Below are 23,567 nucleotides of genomic sequence, written 5' to 3'. Positions count from 1 at the left end.
TTTTTGTGGGTGTGGGTGAGATAGGGGTGGCAATGACGAGACGGTGTCAGCGCTAGTAGTGACAGTGGTGTAGTGGAGCTATTGAGGGTGGTGGCGGCAATGAGTGGCTAGATATGTGAGAGAAGTTGGGATAGATAGAGGAGAGAATGGAGAGGATAAAAACGATTAGGAATTTGGTATGTAGGGGCAGACTCGGGGAGGGGAGATTATAGGGTCAATTGACCCTCTAGATTTTGGGGAAAAAAAAATTGTTTAGCTATTTTTTTAAATATTTTTTTATTAGAATATACCCTATAAATTTTATTTGCGACCCCTAACCTAAATTGTCTGGTTCCATCCTTGTTGGTATGTATGGTTGGGTAGGATGAATATGTATATTAATTTTGAAATATAATTATTAATATTTAAAATATGTTAATTAATTAACAAAATATTTGATTTTTAAAATAGTAAACCCAATATAATTTATGAAATGAGATTTCTGTTGAAAAAACCTTGCTACAAGTCATAAGCCCTAAATTTCTTAATTTTCTCCGTGAACCCTTAAAATCTATTAATTTCAAGAAATGGTTCATTCGCGTTGGCCCTTCGTTTCATGGCAGCACTCGTTGCAATTTCCGGCAGTGAATAATGTCAATACCAGCAAGACTCTTGGCAACAAAAATACGTCGTCGCGTTCTACCATTTCCACCATCACTCTTCCATTTATACACTCATTTCTCCTCCTCTCCTTCAAATTCCTTATTCTCCAGCTCATCGCATAATCGCCATCATGGTTATCAAAATCTCTACTTTCGAAACCCCCAATTGTTGTTCTCTTGCTCCTTCTCTGCACAGCGCGATCTCTCCGATTCAGGGGAGCCTATTCTTCCGGTTCGTGCCCTGATTTCGGTTCTGGACACTTATCACGATTTCACTGGCTTCCCTTGGTAGGAACTACTCTTTAGTTTGTGTTGTTGCATTTTATATGTTGAGTTTTGATATAAAATTACTATCATTTCTCTTAAAGTTCACTACTTTTGCTGGAAAGAATACAAGCTAGCATGGTACTAAGGTTGTTGCAAAATGTGCATCTGCACGTATTTTTTGTGATACCTCAAAAGTTGGTATAATTGGAAGGGAATTGAAAATCCTAACCTTTTTTCTCTCCCGTTATTCTAAATCCTTTTGCGTTTATTTTGTATTTTAAGTTTATTTGTTAGACTATTTCTTGTTAACTATCCTTCTTTTTGACGCATTATCTGTGAGAGTGTTCAGCATAGTCTAATTGCTAGAAATTAATTGACTAACTTCTTTTATAGGTGGATAGTAATTTCTTCATCCACATTGATAATGAGACTCTCGTTGTTTCCCTTAGTTGTATTGCAACTTAAAAAATTGAAGAGGATTGGAGAGCTGTTGCCTAAATGTAAGTATTTATACTTTCTTTTGATTCATTAATGCTTTTATCCAAGGAACATCTTTTTCGTTTATTGAACTAATAAGAAAGGGGATCGAGGCACCAATGAGAAGGGAAATGGTTCTTCTATATTATTAACTGCATTATGCTTCCATTGGATGGCCCCACCTCTAGAATCCCTGCCATACAGCTTTCTGGGTTTTTGGGGGGGGGGGGGGGGTGATGGTTTCAGGGGGGGGGGGGGGGGGGGTGTAATAGTTTTTAGGCAGCAAGTGTTAGTTTTACTTTCACGGTCATTTATGTTCTCTCTCTTTTAGTTTTTAATTAATACTACTATATATGTACATGACCCTAGAATCTCTAGTGAATATAATTGATTTTTCAAAATGTAACTTATTATCTTGTTCTTGTGAATTTTCTTTAGTGCCACCTCCATTGCCACCACCTCTCTCAGGACAACGTTTCAGAGACCAAATAACGCTTTTTTGGAAGGAAAAACAGGCTACTGGGTGTCCTTCATTTTTTTGGTTCTTCTCATCGGTTGCTGTCCAGGTTATGTGGAGATGCTATTTTCCATAGTGGTTGATTCTTTCACTGATTACCCTACCAGTGATGGCAATATATTTTCTTCTTACATAATTATATTGGACTGTATAATCATGCAAGTACTTGAAGATTTCAGCTCATATTTCAACTCCCGTTGTTACCTACTATAAGGACCATATAAACTAATGGTGTGTAGGCAAGAGGTTCATCTTAGGGAAAAAACTTGGGCAGCATAGTTGCTTCTGCTTAAGAGAATTGAATTTTAGATCAATGGCAGCTGGAGAGGAGGCACTCCATCCTTTCATTTTTTTTAATTGGGCTATCTTTTATGAGAATAACTTCTATATTCTTGAATTTTAGTGTTAATGACTGTTAATTAATTTTTTATAAAATGATCACTAATTGCTTGAGTTCCAAAGTGACATTTTAAGCAAGATGAGTAATATCCTAAAAGTTTTGTGCTGCTTTACTGATGCTTTATAGGAAGAAAACTATACTCTTATTTTGCTATCACTTGAAAGAATCACAAATGGTTTTTATTTATTCTTAAATAGCAGAAGAGATTACAAGGAACAAAGTTAGTGCCTTTTAAATTAATAATTAGGTAATACAACTTAAAAAGCTGCAGTGTGAATTGTAGATGCCGCATTTTATGCAAATTAGGGCAATGTAAGAGCTCCTCCTATTTATGTTCTGGGCACTAGCTTGTGGAAATATGGTTCTACATTTTTTATTTTACAGACTAAAAAACTGAGAAGACATCAGAAAGCAACATTTTTCTCTAGCTTTTGCCTGTTTCTTCCTTTGGAACATCAGAATGATCGTTGTAATGGTTTTAGTTTCCTTTTTTTTAAAATTAATTTGCAGGTCCCTTGCTTTTTCTTGTGGATCATGAGCATTCGAAGAATGTCCTTGGAGCATCACTCTGGTTTTGATTGTGTAAGACAATTGAGATACCTGATTTATAATTTGCTCGTACATATCGACTTTGGTGCTTAGATTTATCAGCTGAATGCTTCTTGTCTTGGTTATGAAATCTTGCACATGTTATCAAAATACTTGCCTATGCTGATATCATAACAGAAGCTAAAATTGTATATTTGCTTCCTTTATGGAAAATTTTGTGAATTGCATTTCAACATCATTCTATTGAACTTTAAAAACCTTAAGTTGCCAACTTTTTGTTGCAAGCTTAAAATGCAGGATGCTTTCAATTTTAGCCATCTCATTGTGCAACATCGAAATGTAAACTACAGCATCTCAGCCTGTCTATTGCAGTCAGAAATGAGCCACTAGTGATGCTTGATGGATTACAAAGGGCATCATAAGTTATAAATAAGTTTTGAATTGGAGCGGTATCAATATGAAATAAGATGATATTTATAAACCAAATTCTCTGGCATAGATCAAGGGGGAACTAATTCCCAATTAGGCTGTGTGTTCAGCAGTGAAGCACCAGCTGGGTCATCTCTGTTCTTTCTGTAAAGATAAAACCAAGTTTACTCACATGTGCCTCTCAAATTCAATGATTTAGGTTTATGAAGTTATCGAGACCTGGTGGTTGGGTACACAAGGGTACGAGGCTTTATTGGAGAATTATTTGCTGAAACACGAAACCAAAAGTTCCAATTATCTGATAGACTCGAATATAATGATTAAGAGTGTAAAATATGTCTTCATAAAATGTTGTTAACTGCTATTTCCAACCTAGTTCAACGTGATGTGTGAGTGTGCAAAGTATGGTATTCTTTGTTAGTGTGGTCCAGTGCTTGTAAGCAGTAAGTTATATTTAAAAATGATATATTACAATTTGGAATGCTGGAACTATCTTAATGATCTTATGAAAATGATCTCTGACTAATTCTTTTGTCATGCCTTGTCCACTGGATAACAATTTGGTATGCATGCTGAGCGTGGTACCATTTTAATCATTTGAGGCTCTTGACACTTAAGTTTATTTGCAGAGTTCAGTGACTAGCTTTGAGCATCTGGATTGAGTGCCTAGCATATTGTGAAATGTTAGGATTGGATGCCCTTTTTGGGATTTAAGTGCCTTTTAATATGTTTTGATTCAGAGATACAACAATCACATGTCTTCTGCTTCCTTGATGAGTCTTTATAGTATTCATCAGCTGGACCACTGTTTAAGGTTTGGATTGTAACAATCACAAACAAGGAAGTCAACTGTATTTAACTCTTTGAATTCTTTCTGTCGTGTTTTCTATCGTATTTTTCCAACTTGCAATAATCAGAAAAATCATGAATCATGCTATTATGATTAAGTATCTTCCTATGTTCTGCTGCTTTGATGGTTTTTACTTTAATTAGAATTTTGATCATCATCTTCAAATTTCTTTTTGTGTTGCTGGCAAGTAATCCACTAGGTTTTATTTTACAGGGAGGAACTTTATGGTTTCAGAATTTGACTGAATATCCACATGGTGGTTTAGGGCCAATCTTCCCTTTAATGATTGCCGGTTTACATTTCGCTAATGTTCAGGTAGAAGCTTTTGTATATTTTAAGGAATGCTTCCAGATTCGTGGTGGTAGACGCGTTTGTGGTGTTCTATTGCCTAGTGGCATGCACCATGTTAATGACCCAAGGATCCTTCGCTTCTCCAATTTTAAAACCTGTGGCTTCTGTTTTGAACTTTTCCTTTTCCATTCGATTGAATGAAATAAAACTTTTTGGATCTTTGTGTAATTTTTCCTGCTTTTGGTCAAACATTGTATAAGTTTAGATTAATACTTGATTTGAACATTTCTAATCTGCTGTGCAATAATTTACCTAACTAGAGCATGTTTCGCCTAGCTTTGAAAAATATTGAAAGTACTTTTTTGGAAAATAAGTACAGATTGACTTTTAAAAAGCATGCTCTAGATCTATGAGTGAAACTGGAAGTGGTGATTCTGTTTACCGGAGTGCATGATCACTACTCTGCATGCTGACTTCTTATTGGATGCCTTTTGAGTTTCCTCTTTCCTGTTATGAATTTCTCTGGGGTGTTCTTTCACAATATTTCATAGTCTGAGAGTACCAAACCTGTAGATTTTGTTACTGAAACTGCTGATCTGTGATCTGACATGTAGTTAATTTATACTTTTCTTGCCTGTGTCCTCTGCATTAGAGCATTGAATCTTAGTTCTTGCTGGATTAATATATGAATGTATATTAAAGCTTTTCTTCTACAAATTTTCAGATTTCTTTTCAAAAATCTTCACTCCAAAGGTTGCCTGGCATCGTGGGAACACTGGCAAAGGTGGGTTCATAAAATTTATACATGTGCTCCCTCTCTCTCTCTCTCTTTCTCCACCCTGCCCTGTGCCGTCCCTTCCTCATTTGGAGCCTTTAGATTTTGTAGAAGATCTGCAATGAACACTGCCCATCCATCAGAAGCAGCTATCTAACTCACTGGTCCTCATTCTATAAGCTAACAGATTATAGCTTCCACACCCTTCTCCAGAAAAGTGGACTTCAGTGACGAGAACATTCAACTTTTATAGCATCCTTATTTGGTTTGAACATAATACCAAAAATATTTCAGAAAAGATGCGGAGCATCTCCCTAAATTACATATCAGTTTTGGTTCACCAAATACTGCATCCTGATAATTGTGAAGTTCTTGTCTAAGAAAAGATATTTAAGGTCAAATGTGAAGTCCGCATTAGGAGAGGAGAAGCAAAACGATAAGATTTCTATTAATGATTTCCTTCACGACATATTTTCAGTAATGCTAACATTTGGATCCTTTTTTCTTTTGCCTTGTAGTATTACAAGATTTATTTGCAACTGCTGACAATGCCTATTATGTTCATTACTTTCAATGTTCCCCAAGTAAGTTGAAATTCTATCTTTACATTTCTGTGGGTAAGTTGTACCCTTAATTTTGTGATACCAGATTGTGGCATTTGGATCACTTACATTCAGGACTTGCCACCCTCATTAACATTGTGACATATGATCTTTGGTTTCTTCCTCTTTCTTGCAATGATCAGAAATGATAGAATTGAAGCATCTATAACCTTCATTTCGTATACATGCATGTACATATGTGTGTGTTCCTATCCTCAAATTACCGTCATGTTTTCCAACCTTCGTAGCACAGTTTGGACTTGATCTCTGTTTTCATTCTTCGCAGGGAAGTTTGGTTTACTGGCTTACAAATAGTTCTCTAACTCTGATACAGGTCTGTACCATTATTATGTTTTGTGTTTCCAACATAAAGATGCCATGAAATCCATTGACATTTTGATGACGAATTTGTTACTAGTATCCTGAATTGGATGTCATACTAACTATGGCGTCTACACCGTGTACTGGCCTTGAATTATTTAATTCTTAATCAATTGATGTTCAGATTCACAATGGCTTTACATGACATTGAACAAAAACTATTTTTGTAATTTTTTAGTTTTATAAGCTTCTAATGTTATGTCACTGATGCGAACTCTCACTAAATCATCATCAGATCTTGGTACTGGCTATCTCCCACATGACATGAAATATCTGCTTTTGTAATTATAAACAGGCTTACCTCTCTCATTGCCAACCTAATTTAATCCTCGTTTAGTTACTTTTAGGCGTCATAGAATCAGATTCCTTCTACTATCACCTGTGATTTTGAAGCATCCGTGGTATAAACTGCCCAAACAGACTTGCTCATTAATATTTTATTTTTTTTTGGTGGGTTGGGGGTGGGAGCAAGAGCATGGTCTTTAGAGGATTAATAGCCCCCCGAGATAAATATTGAGAAAGCTGTCAAGTTTGAGTTTATGGGATTTATTTATTTTTTTTTTCTATATTGTAAATGAGGCTAAATATTTTATACATTATCCGTATCAGGCGTAGGCTTTATTAAGTTAGAATTTACCACTGGAGAATTTTTGGCATCCAGGATGTGCCGGTAATCCTAGTCGCAGCCAAAGTGGAAGATGTTGGATAGAACATGATGGTGGTGGTATGTGTTAATAGTTCTTTCCTTGCAACTGTCATACATCTGACAAAATTGTAGACAAACATTACCTTTGGGTGGTTTCTATTTAAGTTAGGATCCTCGTCTAAGCGGTATGGACATGGACGAGGAAATTTTGTTGTGTAACAACATGGTCCAAAGTGTATGTTGAACTGCAGCCCATTGTTGCATTCATTCCGTGCAGTCTCCTGGCCAGTCCTTTCCTGGGTTAGCCTTTGAGGAGCCATCTGTCCCAGCTTTGTTGCACAAAGAATGTCAGTTATCAAAATAGAATCGGTTTTACATTTACATTCAAAAATCCATTTGAAGTTATCAATAAAATAAATGAGAAATGTCGTCAAACTCATTCTAATTTATGTGCTTGAAAGTGGAGGCACATTTGGACATTAAATGGTGGTAGTGAGATGTCAAACCAGTTGGATCCACTGAAGAAATTCTTTGAGGCTGTCAGAAAGGCCACCTACCATTATTGACATGATTCTTAGCATTCATTTTCAGAGATTTGTCTGTTGGAATCAACTATGAGCTTCTTTACTATCTTGCTTCAACATCTTTTTTTTTTCCCTTTTTTTGCAGTTCATTGGTTCCATTTTCTTTTAACTTGCAGCAATTATGTCTTGGTCATCCCAACATACGTGAGAAGTTAGGGCTACCTGTAAAGGAAGCTTCTGCAGTAGCTACAAGTAACAAAGAAATGGAGAAAATTGGAGTAGCGGAAACTGATATTATATCAACAAAGGGGGGAAAAATCTCTGTTCAAAACCTATCTCCTGAAGAGCTTGTTGCCGTAAGTGGTATTAATAAACCTTTTACCTTTACAATGTTTTGACTGTCATACCAATATCTCATTAATTTATTTGGAATTTTTTAACAGCTTTCTGTCAAAGTCTTAACTGACGGACATAAAGACAGGGCGATACCTTTGCTAAGGTTACTCCTTTCTTCTTTATACGACTGACTTCTCTTTTTATGGTTATATCTCATACATTAATATATGAATTGCAGACTTGCTTTTGAGAAGGATCCTGGGTATGTAAGAGCTTTGCTTCTTATGGGACAGATACTGTTACAAAAGGAAGAACATGCTGAGGCTACTGAGTTCCTAGAAAGTTCAATTTCGAAGGTCTTAATTTTTATGACAAGTTGCAGATTTTTCTGGAGTAACAAACATTGAATAGACTATCTGCGTTTGTTGTGATGAACATTTGTGCCCATTCTTAAATCAATAAAAAATTTAAAGATGCCTCCTTATCCCTTGGAACCCCATAGATTTATTTTTGTAAGTCATGATAGTCGAAGCTATGAAACTCAATTTAAAATACTTTTGACATTGGTATAGTCTTCTAGTTTTAACTCACAAATTTCTCTGCTATTTAACTTGAAAACTGACTCCTACTTCTATTCAGCTACTTGCCGCTGGCCATCCAACAGAAGTTGAAGATGTTGATCTTTTGATTCTTTCATCACAATGGGCTGGAGTTGCTTGTATTCGGCAGGTAAGTCATGATGAATTGAACTTTATTAGCCAAATCAGAACCCCTACAAAAGATATTCCTATTGGAAAATGTTCCAGAGTTTGTTCAATTAAGACACATTGAAGCTTCACTTCTGGAAAAGTACTTTCAGCTCAAGGTCCTAGCATAAAAAGTAGACATTGTGATGCTTTTTATGGAACAGCATGATAACTTATATACTGTTCTATATCTCCACGAGTCTAGGAACTTTTGCTTGCATTCTATTTTTGGTCTATGTGCAGGGGCGATTCGGGTGAGATCCAACGTAGAACCAACTTTTAATTCACTCGTGGGATCCAGTTTTAAGCAAATAGATGTAGAAGAAACCCAAAAGGCCGGAAAAAAATGAAAATGAATGTTGTCGTGGAGTTTCAACTCTAGCCCATATTGTTGATTTCAAGATGTTCTATGAATAGATCATTCATTACCGACGACCATTTTGATGTAATCACATTTAACTTGGGGTAATTTTCCAAGAATACCCGTAGTATCATCTTTTAGGGTGCATAAATAGCCACTTCGATGAGGTTAATTTTCTTGCCACCACTGCTACCAGAAGGTTTTTGGGCACGTAGTGATGTCGTGCATGTTAATCCAAATTTTTTAGCTTCTCCAGGCCTTGTGATTCAGTTGACATAGTAAAAACTTGACAAGAGGTGCCTTTTGAAATTGGTGTTTCCGAGGGAAATAAACTCTATCATACTTACTACATAAGTTGTATTCGCCTCTGTAGGGGAAGATTGAGGAAGGTCTCCTCCACCTAGAAAGAATAGCTCAATTGAAAGAACCTGAGGATACAAAAAGTAGAGCTCATTATTATGACGGTTTACTACTTCTTTCAAGGTATGTATTAATGTAACAATTCCTTTTTTGAATCGGTTTTGAAACATTCGTTAGTTATTGATTCAATTTCTTTGATCCACTCACGATAAAGTTAATATTTTACATCCCCAATGACATAAGTTGACTCTGTTAGCTTTGGATTTTAGTGCTTTAACCAACATGGGACGCAAAGCCGAAGCCTTGAAACACTTGCGCAAAGCCAGTGCTTACGATTCTTCTTATGATAAATATCTAAAAGATGCCGAAAATGATGATGATGATTTTGTCAGTGATCTTGCAAACACCAGGAGAGGAGATCTTTAAGTTTCTCCATCAGGAAGTTATGTTTTCCTTTATTATTTGAAGATAAATCAAGGTGTAAATTATAGAATGTATGATCATTCTTTCCACAAGTACTGGAGGTTGTTCACTGAATAATGGGGAGTTAAATGTAATTTACCGACTGTATCAGGTTTATTATGGATAACTATTTTACATTTCCTTTGTAATCTTGTTCTGGTCGCCGAATATTCTACCAGTGTTGAACATATTTTTTATTTTAACGAATAACAGAAAGAAAGCAAGCAGATATGTTTGGTTTGGTAGACTCGATAATATTATGTAGCATGTACAGTGCCGTGTGCACACATCTTTGTATTGGCATCTACTCGATTCACATTGCATATCTTAAGTGTGCTGTGTACTTTTTTACATTGTGCTAAATTCCATTTAACACATGCAAGTGTATTTTCCACATGTTGTTTTGGAATATTTTTTGTTCTTTTCACTTTCCAAGTTGATGTGAATGGGTGCCTGAAATTTGCCTGCCTGAGTGAAAAGTGATTCGATCACAGCTTGCAACATTTAATGTTATTGGACCATGCAATGTTCAACTTGTCTGTACATTTCTGTTACACCCTTAACAATTTTTATTGAAATAGATAGAGAAATGTCAGAAAAATGAATGGCATGGTCAAATTTAAATATATTTCATCGGTCATGCAACCATGCACTCTTCAAGTAGAGATATTTTTATTTGAAATATTTGGTTTTTGTACTTCTGTGGGTCTTCGGGATGTTTTAATGACCTATATGTGTATATATGCATATTTGTAAAAGCCATTTTCTTTTTCTTGTTTGATTATGTTAGAGAGTATGCAAATAATAGAATAATCGCAACTCTGCATAACTTAATTCTCATGGAATAATTATAGGTGCATCCCAGAATTGACAAAAGATGCTATATGGATGTTTGGTAACATAATTTTCTCTTTATGCACGGCTTGAAATTTTGTATACGGATGGGAATGTCTTCACATTTTGTATATAGTAACCAAATAGAAAAAAAATGAAAAGTATCCTCGTACGTGTTTGTTTTTTGCTGTCAAACGAGAGATGGGGACAACATAAAAGCCTGATACTGAATATTACTTTGGACACGGTTGAAAATTACATTCATGATTTTCGTGACTTTCATTTACTGGAAAAAAAAAATCTCCACAAATATCAATTTTTATGAATATATACTATATGGAAAATACAATACATTTCTATTAAAATTAAAAATATAATAGTCTTCTAGCATAATTTGGTATATAAAACTGGACACTTAAAAGAAAAAGTTAAATATCTTGTTTAACATAAGGATTATTATTATTATTATTATTATTATTATTATTATTATTATTATTTAAGTATCAAATATGTCATCCATGTTTGTTATATCAAACCAATATTTAAGAAATTGTAGATGGTATATGGTTTCTTAGTCATCACTTATCAACTAATGCTAAGGCATATGATAAAATGAGAAAATTTATGGTCTGCATTTACCAAAAGATGCCTTTATAAGGGACATTTGTCCTTTTTATTACAAATGACAATTAACATACTATGTCAAGTTTTTGTCGGATTTAGACAAGCATACATGATACATGTATACTATTTCAGCTTATAATTACACACACAAACATACACCACAAACTCGTTCGTACGCATACACCCACCATTTTGGTGTTTGGATTCTTTCTTTGTTATTATTTTAAGGCCTTCACTTGATTTTTTGCTGGCTCTACTTATTCACTGGCTTACATTCTCTTCACTGTCTTTCAACCAATCTAGCTGTTATTTTACTCTTCTTTTTGCTCTAAATCTTGACTGTATAGCTCATAATTTTCGAAAGAGCAATGCGTTTTTAATTAATTTAACTAGCTTAATCACTGCAGTAATATTTGGTACTGTTTGAGTAATCAAGCTTCTTCTTCTTCAGTTTAAGCCCAAAAAAAAAAAAAAGGATATCAAAGGTTTAGATACAGATGAGTGTGTTCTTGAAACAGCCAAGAATTCTGAAGAGGATGGCTTTGAATCAAGATTAGATAATATTTCATACAGTGTTTTTGAGGGCTAATAAAATTGATTTCAAGAATTGGGATGTTCAATTGGAGAAGCATTTGACTCGTGCTTGGTCTATGGATACTGAATCCCATACCAGAAGTGAAGAATGGGAAATTGAATTGGTTAAGCTTGAGATAGAAATGTTATAGCTCATGGTACCTATGGTACTGTCTATAAAGGTCTTTGTGATGGCCAAGATGTTGCAGGTAAATTGGAACTTTTCCCCATCTAATTGAACTAAGTTTATGATGGATTAATAGTGGGGTCTCAAGTTTATTATAGACCTTATGTGATGAATTGCTGTTTCATTAGTTAATGACGACCATTTGTGTTGACCTCATGGATTGCTAGAATTGGTTTGATTTTTGGATAATCATTATTCTTTAAGTTATGTGACATTTAGTTTTACTTTTGCAGCTTTAAATTGCCCTTCTGCAGATTCCAAAACTTTGTAATCAACTTCATATTCGCCAATTTCAAGTGTTGTTTCAATTGTTCAAGAAATGTCATAAATCATGATCTTAGTATTAATTCTTGTGGCAATTCGTTCATGAATATATGGAAGTGCATTACTGTCTTGACTGGACAATGACAGTTTCTGTTTTCCAAATACTATGTTCCTGCCTCTAAGCACATAGAAACGTAAGGCCAGCAAAGTTGAGGTTATTAATTGCGTTAATCATTCTTGAAAAGGTCAGCCTTTTGCAATCTGCTTAATCTCTATAGAACTTTTTCCCCAAGGGGTTATTTTGTTGCACCTAAGGTAAAGAACATTGCACTTGTACCAATAGTTAGTAGTTTGTGATTCAGTAGTGTGTAATCCAATGTGACTGGCACTTTTATGCATCGATAAGCAAATACTCTCGTGTTACCAGAATTTGACTTTCATATGGAGTAACTTTGTTGGATTTTTTGGTTCTCTATCATTAATAGAGTTCTTAAACAAATACATTTGCCCAAGTATGTGAGAACTTCACTGTATCTTGTTTTTGGCCCTTTTTTTTTTTTTTCTTTTTTTTTGGTCAACTGTCAGAAATAACTGCAACATAGATAAGCTATTATATGAATAAAGTTTTATCTTCAACTATTTTATGATTTCCTTGTACATAAATGATTTTACCAGGTCTCTTCATAATGTCCTTTTGACTTCATGTTCACCAAGAAATTGTGGCAGAGCTAGGTTAATTTTAACTTCATCCATAGCCAATATAAAGATATCCCTTCTTTCTATTTAATTATTTTGCACATGCGTAGATTACACATTGACTTTATAAAGAAAGTTCAATTCCTACCTTGAAGAATCCAATTTGAGAGGGTATTTTTATGGTTGCTGCTAAATATCTGCAAATTACAACCATGGATATAGAGGCTACACGTGTCTCCAGCAAATAAAAAATACCTAAATAATTTGAAGAAACATAGTACGAAAGTAAAGCTATTGTGCAATTTGTTGAATGCCTAATATTATTGTATGCATTCCCGTATATTGCTAGAAATCATGAGTGTTAGCACGCTACATTCTTTATCCAGTAATCATTCTTTTTGCTCCAAGAATCACTGCTTTTTATAGAATACTCTGTGTAAGCATGTGTGTATGGCAAATTGCAATTACTACTCAGTTTGGTTTTAACAGTGTAAAGTCCGATGAAAAATATTGCTCAAATCTGTTGTTGTATAATGGGCACCTGGAGTTTCTAAATTGTTGAACATATAGTTATCTACGTTTCACTTTATACTGACAACTAGAGAGTTTCTTAGTATCACAGTGAAGGTATTGGACTGGGGGGAGGATGGTATTGCCACAGAAGCTGAAACTTCTGCTCTTCAGGCAGCAATTCGACAGGAGGTGGCTGTTTGGCATGAGCTTGACCATCCAAATGTTACAAAGGTGAAGATAAATTCTTTACAACTTTTCCTCAATTTGTGAAGATTTTATAAACGGTTTAGTTTATAAATAGATAGAAATGAGTGGTGGATAAGTAGACTTGTAGGTCAATTAGAATGTGTTTTTGAGAATCAAGTTTGACCATTTATAAATTATCTATATGTTTTGCCAAACCGTTATATTTTTTGGGAATGCTCTATGATGAATTGAAAACGAAGATGTTTCTTGTACCCTTTGTATACCCCATTTTGGGGTTCAAATGTTGTGCACTCGATTTTGTCTGATATCAGGGTTCATAATGTTATTAGTCCATTACTAAAGTCATTGTTAACAAAATAAGTCAGAATCATATCTTAGGGATCAAGCCCTATCGCTATCCTGAGAGCAATAATGAATGAAATGAAAAAACTAGACATACAAACGCAAACACATATATAGTAAGAGATTCATTTACTTCCTGCGGCAGATTTTTTTGGAGGACATGTACTAGGTTTTCATTGCACATCTCTATCTTATTGCACAAAATTGGGAAACAAACCCCTCGGATTCCTTTATATAGCGTAGAAAACACGGACGACGTAATACAAAAGTATGAATGCCCAATATGCTTCTAGTTCGATCTACTGTCGCAGGGTAAGTGAACATCATAATATCTAGTGCTTGGTGAATTTGTGTGTCCCTAGCTATTGCATGATGATTTCTCAGTTGTTTAAATTCAAATGCTCATTTGAGTTTTGCTTTCCAGTTCATTGGTGCCTCAATGGGAACATCGAATCTTAAGATCCCTTCCAAGAACACACTGGCTGATGTTCAGAACTCATTTCCTTCGAATGCTTGCTGTGTTGTGGTAGAGTACGTTCCTGGTGGGACACTGAAAAAATTCTTAATCAGGAATAGCAAGAAATAGTTAGCTTTTAAGGTTGTTATTCAACTTGCTTTGGATCTTGCTAGAGGGTGAGGATATTCTTGCTTATGAGCATGTTTAGTTGTGCTTAAAAGTAAGTTAAGTTACCACTTTTACTACTAAAAAACTTACTTTCTAGAAAAATATTAAGCACAGCCAAACATGCGCTATACTATGAGGTAATCATTGAATGTAGTCATATATATTCTCCCTTTACCGCCTGATTCTGCAGCTTGAGTTATCTACGTTCAAAAAAAATCGTACAACGTGATGTTAAAACGAAGAATATGCTGTTGGATGTTACTAGGACACTGAAAATTGCCGATTTTGGTGTTGCTCGAGTTGAAGCTCAGAATCCAAGGGACATGACTGGTAATACTGGAACGCTTGGTTACATGGCCCCAGAGGTAATATTTACTTTTAAAGCTTCATTATTAGCAGTTCTACAATGAACGGTTTCGTTGATCGAAGAACTTTATTGGTGATTATTATAGGTCCTTGATGGTAAGCCTTAAACAGGAAATGTGATGTCTACAGTTTCAGTTTCGGAAAATGCTTGTGGGAAATATACTGCTGCGATGTGCCTTATCCTGATCTGAGTTTTGCAGAGGTGTCTTCTTAAGTTCGACAGGTTCATCTTCTACCCTGGTGTAGAGTTTTACTATACGTTTCCTTGCCTGTGGAAGTTTCTCGGGATTATGAATTTAAGCACTTCGGACTTTTCCTATTTAATTAGGGATTTATCCCTAGTTTGGATTGTTTGTGGAATAAATTGAAATGAAAATATTCCCTTCGCTCCAAGGAGCATTTCCCGTCTTAACAGATCTATATATGCAGATTTGATCTTGTATCCACGGTAAGCAGAATAAAAACTTCCTACTGTTAAAAGTTCTCTGCTGAGAACCATACTTACGGTTCTCTTCACCGTGTTAATAATGAAAAGTTTTTATCATGCCCACTAAGGACAAGAAATCAATTCTACGTGTGTGTGCGCTAAAATTTTTTAAGACAGTTTCATTATGGTATCAGAGGAGAGGCAAAAATCTTAGGTTGAATGCCGTCTCTTACGATAATTCTTGTTTTGACAGAATTTAAGGCCAGAAATTCCTAGATGTTGTCCAAGTGCATTTGCGAGCATCATGCTCAAGTGTTGGGATGCAAAGCTGGAAACGAGGTTGTGAGGCTATTAGAAGCCAGAGACACCAGCAAAGGTGGTGGTATGGTACCAGAAGACCAGACTCGTGGATGCCTTTGTTTCAGCACTACTCGAGGCCCATGACAAGACTAATATATATCGATGATTTGCTGCGGATATTATAGCGTTCCATCATTTCTTTTATAAATGTCCTTTTTATTGTCATTCTTCTATAAAAGTTAGGAATGCGGTGATTAACAAACTATTAAAGTATGATGAATAACAGCCTGTTCGACAACCATTATTGTAGGGAAAAAAAGGTATTTGGAATAGTGATTTTTAAGAGTGTGTGGTTAAAAAGTAGGATTTTTTTTATTTTTTATTTTTTTTGGTATACATGGTAATCGCGTAAACGTGTGGTTGAAAATAATTCCGTAGCAAACCACAAAATAAAATAATGTTGGTCAAACAGGCAATTTCTTCTTATTTTGTAATTTTTAATCTATCTCACCAAATAATTTCTTCTGTTTTTTTGGAGTTTCAACATATACATGATCATTGAAATATTACCCTTGCAATATACTGAAATTACGATAATTATATGCTTGACACTGTCGCCTTTGGCTCCTATGTTTCCTAATCAAGCGGACTTTGATTATCGTCTGCCTTGGTGGGATGTTTCTTCACTCTACATGAAAGCTCTCCGTAAGGCAACTTCCCAACATGACACTATTTTATGGGTTTCGAGTTAAGACAAGGACAATTTAAGGACACTGAATTGGCTCAAATAATTAATTTTTATTTTCTTCCATTAAACAAAATTCATTCAAAAACTTTTTTACTCATAATCACTAATTTTAACCATGAGAACATAGAACTTGCAAAGTAGTACTAAGATTAGAGGTTTAGATAAAGAATTACAATAAACCTTTATATATATATATGAATTAAACTCTATGTACCGAATCTTGATAACCTAACCAATGCCCTACTTCACATGTGCGCGGGCCCCACGCACATTTAAAAATTCTGAACCGTGGACCTCGTCCTCCTATTGTGAGTGTAGGTAAAAGATTAGATAAGAAAATGGATGTAAGTGTAATATAGTCCTAAATATATATATTTGTTGTAAATGGAAAGTCCATTAAAATTTATCAGTGAATGACATTTGTACCCTTGTAATCCTAGAAATTATTACCATTGTATCACTGATTCTTACCTATAAATATAGGACTTTGATTTTTAATAATACATACAAAAAAATTTATTGAGTTTTATCTATTCTCCTTGAATTTTCTCTACTCTCTTTTCTTCTCATTTTATAACAATATTATAATTTTTTTTAGGGAAATAGCTAACCCTTGTCTAACATGTCCTTTCTATATGTAAACTGAGCCGTTAGCGAACAGTGCCAAGTTGTCTTCTGGGTTTCGTCGGAGATTTCCACTTCTTGGTTTTTCATATAAAATGGGACCCATCGAGGCCCGTATGTCAGATTTCCTCGGTGAACACGGCGGGGTTGCGGTGATCGACGGCGGCCTTGCGACGGAGTTGGAACGCCACGGCGCCGACCTCAATGACCCTCTATGGAGTGCCAAATGCCTACTCACTTCTCCTCATCTCATCCGTACCGTAAGTTTCTTTTCTATTCATTCATTTCTTTCAGGTTTCAAGATTTTTCCTTGTGTTTTCTTGATCTTTGTTTAAAATGGTGAATATTCAATATTATTACTAATTTACTATCAATCTTTACATACAAGTTCTTTGTCCTCTAAGCGAATCGGATTCATTTTCATAGCTTAAGCCCGTAAAGAGAGAACATTTATCTATTGATATTCAACAAAACCTAACTAATAATGTTAAAATGGGATTTTACGAGGATAATCCTAAATCTATTGAAGTAATGTTTGTAGATATTATAATTTTTTCTTGCTTTAGATTCTTTATGGGCTTATTTTGTATGTATTTAGTTATGTGTCAGTTTTGACAGCTTTAAATCTTCTCTTATAATATTACAAAAATTGAAGTTGGACCACTGTATATTTTGTTACTATAGCTCAGTGAAGGGAAGTTGAAGCTTCAAGTTATGAATTTAATGTGTTAGGAAGAAAGAAAAATAATGAATTTGTACCACCATGTGGCAATTATCTTCAATTTATTACACATATGGCATATACTGAAATAGCAGGGTGGATAGTAAAGGTGGAATGGATCTCAGCTGTTTTAGATTGTAGGGTTTCGCATTTAATAGTTTTTTCCCTTATTCATTTCTATATTTGGATTGGGTCAAATGTCTTTCCAATAGAAAGTGGAGATAAGGAATAAAAATAAAATTAATGAGTTTTGGACTGCAATGTTTGCAATCTTCAGTGTATACATATTTGCATTTACTAAAACGGCATGGTGTCTAGGAAAGGCGGCGTGGACTAAAGAATGTAATATTTACTTGTAGTTCCTCTTCTGATTTCTTGGTTATAATCTGTATAGTTGAAGGTTCTGATAAGGAGTTTTTTCTTCTGTAGATGCATCATGTACAGAAATTACGATAACTCAAAAAGAGATATAGTAACTTATGAATATATTTTGAACCACCGCAAACTGAACCTCTTCCCATAACACAACTTATTTTATGAAATTTTAAGGACTAATAATGTAAGACGGATAGCTTGAGTTATGAACTTGTTCAGCGATTGGATCTTCTTCATGAATTGATGTGGGGATGAGTAGTTTATAAAACTCGTTACGTGGCAAAGATTTATATTCTAATCTAATTGCATTTCTGGTAGTATCATGCAACTTACATCACCGGGGATGGCTCCTCACTTGTCGTTTGACTTGAAGTCACAAGAGTTCCCATTTACATTATTTTATATGGATTATTTTTCATCTTTTGGCAATTTATATCATTATCATGCACCTAGAAGTTGATTAAAGAATAATAGTTCACATTTATTTGACAGGCTAAAAGACGATGATTTGCAAAGGTTTAAATTTCAATTCACTTTGATGCTAAAAATTAAACGGTGTAACCAGCAGCATACAATTTCTGAACATGCTTAACTTGTAATAACTCTGAGACTTAATATATGAATCCTGCTCGTTTGATAGATTAAAGGTAATATGCACTCCTGAAAATATTTGTATATACTAGCATGGCTCATATTTTATTTTTGATGAACAGGTACACCTTGATTATCTTGAAGCTGGTGCAGATATAATAATCACAGCATCTTATCAGGTACTTTTATAATTCAGAACAATCTCTATTTCCCTTTGTGTATGTGTTGATCAATTAAAGTGTAACATTTTTGGATATACACAGGCAACAATCCAGGGGTTTGAGGTTAAAGGCTTTTCTCAAGATGAGAGTGAGAACTTGCTCAGAAAATGTGTTGAAATTGCACGTGAGGCTCGAGATATATACTACAGTAGGAGTTGTGAATCTGCTTCTGACTATACTGGTGACGGTAGAATTCTCAAGCATCGGTCCATCATGGTTGCAGCATCCGTGGGGAGTTACGGGGCTTATCTAGCTGATGGTTCTGAATATAGGTGAATTTCACTCCAATACTTGAGAGTAACAACACATGCATCTCTTTTTACCTGGTTTTGATATGGTTTCTATGTTGTAAACATCCACACACACAACTTTTTTTATGAGTGACTTTTGTTTTGTATCATATAATTTTTTGTTGATATTTTATATTTTCCAATTTTGGAAAATGGAATTTACCATGACCTCATCCACAGTCGATTTGCATTCTCAGTTCTTGAATATTGTTTGGTGGACACACCTAAATTAATTAACATTTTCCTTTTTTCACGTTGGAACTGACTCATTCTTGCCGACTTGCAGTGGTTGCTATGGAGATGCTATGGATATGGAGTTTTTGAAGACCTTTCATCGAAGAAGAGTTAAGGTTCTTGCGGACTCTGGTCCTGATCTTATAGCTTTTGAAACAGTACCAAACAAGTTGGAAGCTCAGGTATGAACATTTTACTGATATCCTAACTAAACTGCCCATTTGATCTCTTCAAAGGTAGATAAAAAACTTGAGTTGGTACGCTTAAAGTTTCGCTTAGAGGTAAATAAGTAATTTTTAAAATGAATAGTTTTTTAATTGATTATAGTTGGAAAGAAGTTACATATTTTGACTAAGGTATTAGTTACTTTCAAAGTAAGCAACTTTTTTTGCTCAAATGTAAGTAAGAGTAAGCCACACAATCGTGATATAGTGAAAGTTGTCCTAACAAAGGAAGTGAAGAAATTTTTGATTGTTGTTCCTGATAATTAGAGCTTCAATATTTTTAACAGTAAACTTCCATTATTTAGTTTAGATGTTGACAATTTAGTTCTCGTCCAGGCTTTTGTTCAGCTTCTGGAGGAAGAAGACATTAATATTCCTGCATGGTTGTCCTTCAACTCTAAGGATGGTGTTAATGTGGTTAGCGGCGATTCTTTGTCTGAGTGTGTAGCCATTGCTGAATCGTGCAAGAAAATTGTTGCTGTAGGAATTAACTGTACCCCCCCTAGATTTATTCGAGACCTGATTTTGTCCATCAAGAAGGTATTAAATATCTTCTGCCATTCGTTCTTTTGTTTATAACGTGGGACCCTTATCTGATAGTGGTTTCATCTTATTTCTTTGGTTTCTGGGCAACAACTTTTTATTAATATTCATTTCTTATCTTTATTTGCTTGTTAGGTAACGGACAAACCAATACTTATTTACCCAAATAGTGGAGAGAGTTATGATGCTGATCGGAAGGAGTGGGTGGTAAGTTCTTTCTTTTCAAAGAGATGATATATTGTCCTAGACTGATTTTTTTGCTGCTTGCTGTTTTTTTCCTTATCCTCTTGGTGTCGATACTAATTTCCTGGTAAACCGTTTCCTGTTAGACCAAATCAGTACCGTTAAGAACATCTGTTTTCTTTTGCAGCAAAACACCGGGGTTTCAGACCAAGATTTCGTGTCTTGTGTGAACAAATGGTGTGAAGTAGGAGCGTCCCTTGTTGGTGGTTGCTGCAGAACAACTCCCAATACTATCAGAGCAATTTACAGGACCCTCCGCAGTAGATCTTCTGCCCTTCCTTGATGGTCGATAGAGTCGACCAGTTGCATGTTTCAATACAAATAATTGGGAAGGACTACACAATAAACCGAACAAGATTTATCTTTTCTTTTTATTTAAATATTGTCCAAGTTATCCAATCCTTGCTATCAAATATGTAGTTCAGATGTTCCAAAACTCTTAAAAGAGTTTGTCGTGTAGGGGAAATGGCTCTAGTGAAGCAAATTGTATCGAGTTCACGAGCCTAGGACTTGCAAGTTTTGTTATGAAATGACGTTTTTTATGTTAAAAGTTACGTTTGTCCTAAATCAATGCTTATTTTTCCACAAATTAGTGCGTCTTGATTTCCAATCTAAGGACCTCAACACACTTATGATACTTCACCAATAATTGACGCACCTCATGAGCCAATCTCACAACAATATGGTTGGATACAAATGGGCGTTCCAAGTTTAGAGATTTACTAGAGCACACAAAAATGGCGGGTATAACAATACTTGGCCTTAACTAGAGCCGGTGTTAGCCTACTTCGTCATCAATTAGCCAATACATGCTCCCACGAACACTCGTTGAACGAAGCTGTCTTCTTCGCTACCTCAACCACAATATCCATGACAACTTATTGTTATGATGATTGAGTGGACGATCAATATACATTAAGTTCACGTTTGGTCACTATTGTTAAAAAATAAAAAAAATAAAATCTCATAATCAGAAATTCAGAAATTTTGTCTTCACATTTTTATCAAAATCTACTTAAAATCTAATTTTTAGTTGGAACGAGGCTAAATGCATCCCGCATTGCTAAAAGAAGCAAAGTACTATCTTCTCCTCTACGACAGCTGAGCCACTTATCTTTATGCAAGTGAATGCTATTTGTATCACTTCTATGATTCTGCCCTCACATTCAGGGATCTGTTCAAGTCTGTGTTTGTTTGATTTCTATTCCAGCACATGAGAAATGGTTTCCAGATCTTCTGCTGCTGTAAAGAAGGCGTTTTCAAGAACTGCCATAAGACTTTAGCTTTCACCAAATTCCAAAACAGGCAGTAAATCATCCTCAGAAATCAACATCAATGATTCATTTACCTCCTATTATAAATTTATAATATTCTCAAAATGAAACCCTTGCCTTTATCCATGTAAAATTTGATATTTTTGCGCACATGAATTGAATTTGGCATTATAAAATAATGGGTTGATTCATAAATTGATAGGTTGCAATAGTAGATTTTAGATGCTAAATCCAAAAGCTACTGCAATATATATTTTTCGACCAAATTTAGAATGGTTTATAGAATTTTACAATTATTTAATGGGCTTTGCATAATAGAATAGAGTACACCAATGTTGTATATAAAAGCGTTTTGGCAGTCTCATTGATGTTTGTATTTTGCACGATTTGCATTTCTACACAAGGTTGTATCCTGCTTTGGAAATGAATTATAACGATAAGCTTGGACTTTGAATAATTCAATAACAGGAACATAAAGCCTACGTTTAAGGAGAATCTGGTAAGTATCATTCCAAATGCACATTAGCCAGAAAATTTGTTCTAATTTATTAGTCTATCGTGAATTTATTGGTTTTACACAAGTAGTAGGGATGTGGTTCTGTTCCATTTAAATTGCAGATTTGATATGAACTTGCTATTTAATGTTGTTCCAACATTTATTCCCAGCTGAATGTCAATTCGGCAAATTAATTTTTGCTAATAATGTGAAGCTTGTGCTTGTGCATGTGCCCGTCACAGTGGTCCTGGATCCAATTATTTCTGTAGTGCCCAAAGTCGTTTCTTGGCCTATGAATTTCAGTTTTATCTTCTTGATTAAAATTTTAATTTCAAATGTTTGTATAGGTTTCTTTCTTACTTTCTTTCTTTTTTTTTTTTTTTGATTTTTTTAATGTAATAAGTATATATAACTTTAGCTAACCAAAAGTGTGTATTTACTTGTAGTCAGGATTTTTGTTGGGATATTCGTATGTTTTTAACTATTTTAGTATTATCACACATTATACGTTTACGCGATTGCATGAGTCTTCTCGTCAGTCGTCAGCAGACAAACGGCTACAGTGTTTTCCCCCCTGTAAGCGTACAGTTCATTTGATATTGACAATTTGCTTTATTTATTTTCATTTCTAGTACAAAACATTATAATACATATTTAGAAAATGTTTTTAAAAGAAAATAATAAGAAGAATCATCACCTCTATTGTAAATGCGATTTAGCTTAGAATCCAATCAATTTGAGAATCTGAAAATGCGCTTTTCCTTTCAATAATTGAAAATGGTTGTTGAAATAATCAATCTTAATTGTCCCCACGTTATGAACATACGTGATTTGAATTGATTTCATTTGGAGTGCTCCAAGTTGTGACTTGAGTTAATAGCTTCCACCTGTTTGGCAAATCTTAATTTGTTATACTAACCATTCACTCGTCTTATATTCGTCGATGATTTAATTGATTTAATAAATTATTATCGAAATAGATTATTAAATCATCTTGATAATTATTTTCACTTACGTAGTCATTTACGATGAAAGACATAGTTATAAATATGTATTCATGTCTCTTTTGTTCAGAATCATAGAGTTTATTCATTCTATAAAGATAGATACACGTATTTTACCAAATATTTTGGTTTAAAATTATGGATTGACTTTGAACCTAACTAATAATTGGAAGATAATCTAATCCAATCATAATCTTGTTGCCATGATCCTTTGCATCAATATTTATTTCCTACCAAATAATCCACCTTGTAATTAATTTATTTCTTTTAACGCAAATTAAATGGCATGGAAAACAATATGGGAGGCCACGAACAACTCCACCAACTAGTGCATGTTTGGCTAAGCTTATAAAATGTAACTATAACCAAGTTTAGTGGTAAAAAAAAAAAAAAAGATAAATTGGTGA

At 34.6% G+C, this 23,567-nt stretch overlaps 2 protein-coding genes and 1 pseudogene across 4 annotated transcripts; all 3 read left to right on the top strand.

Moving 5' to 3' along the window:
- Positions 1 to 541: 541 nt before the first annotated feature.
- Positions 542 to 9,859, top strand: LOC111412372 (ALBINO3-like protein 3, mitochondrial). Of its 3 annotated transcripts, XM_023043274.1 has the most exons (14): positions 542 to 929; positions 1,302 to 1,408; positions 1,824 to 1,951; positions 2,813 to 2,884; positions 4,344 to 4,445; positions 5,146 to 5,205; positions 5,715 to 5,780; positions 6,085 to 6,132; positions 7,526 to 7,705; positions 7,793 to 7,848; positions 7,924 to 8,041; positions 8,325 to 8,414; positions 9,166 to 9,275; positions 9,422 to 9,859. In XM_023043274.1, exons 1-14 carry the CDS (start codon positions 631 to 633, stop codon positions 9,576 to 9,578), a joined length of 1,593 nt encoding a protein of 530 aa, XP_022899042.1. In that variant the 5' UTR covers positions 542 to 630; the 3' UTR covers positions 9,579 to 9,859. The 3 variants fall into 3 exon arrangements, with proteins under 3 accessions (XP_022899042.1, XP_022899043.1, XP_022899044.1); XM_023043275.1 differs by lacking the exon at positions 5,715 to 5,780; XM_023043276.1 differs by lacking the exons at positions 542 to 929; positions 1,824 to 1,951 and having other exon boundaries at positions 1,328 to 1,408.
- A 1,145-nt stretch (positions 9,860 to 11,004) lies between these two features.
- On the top strand, positions 11,005 to 15,891 carry LOC111412724 (annotated as a pseudogene).
- Positions 15,892 to 16,824: 933 nt separating this feature from the next.
- LOC111412371 (homocysteine S-methyltransferase 2) lies at positions 16,825 to 20,975 on the top strand. The gene is made up of 7 exons (XM_023043273.1): positions 16,825 to 17,204; positions 18,754 to 18,810; positions 18,895 to 19,124; positions 19,429 to 19,558; positions 19,937 to 20,140; positions 20,279 to 20,350; positions 20,514 to 20,975. Exons 1-7 carry the CDS (start codon positions 17,040 to 17,042, stop codon positions 20,667 to 20,669), a joined length of 1,014 nt encoding a protein of 337 aa, XP_022899041.1. The 5' UTR covers positions 16,825 to 17,039; the 3' UTR covers positions 20,670 to 20,975.
- The last annotated feature ends 2,592 nt before the right edge of the window (positions 20,976 to 23,567 follow it).

The sequence above is a fragment of the Olea europaea genome, chromosome 16, assembly GCF_002742605.1.
Source record: "Olea europaea var. sylvestris chromosome 16, O_europaea_v1, whole genome shotgun sequence".
NCBI classification, from domain to species: Eukaryota; Viridiplantae; Streptophyta; class Magnoliopsida; order Lamiales; family Oleaceae; genus Olea; species Olea europaea.
Note: the sequence above shows the minus strand (reverse complement) of the source record. Positions and strands in the feature narration are given on the sequence as shown.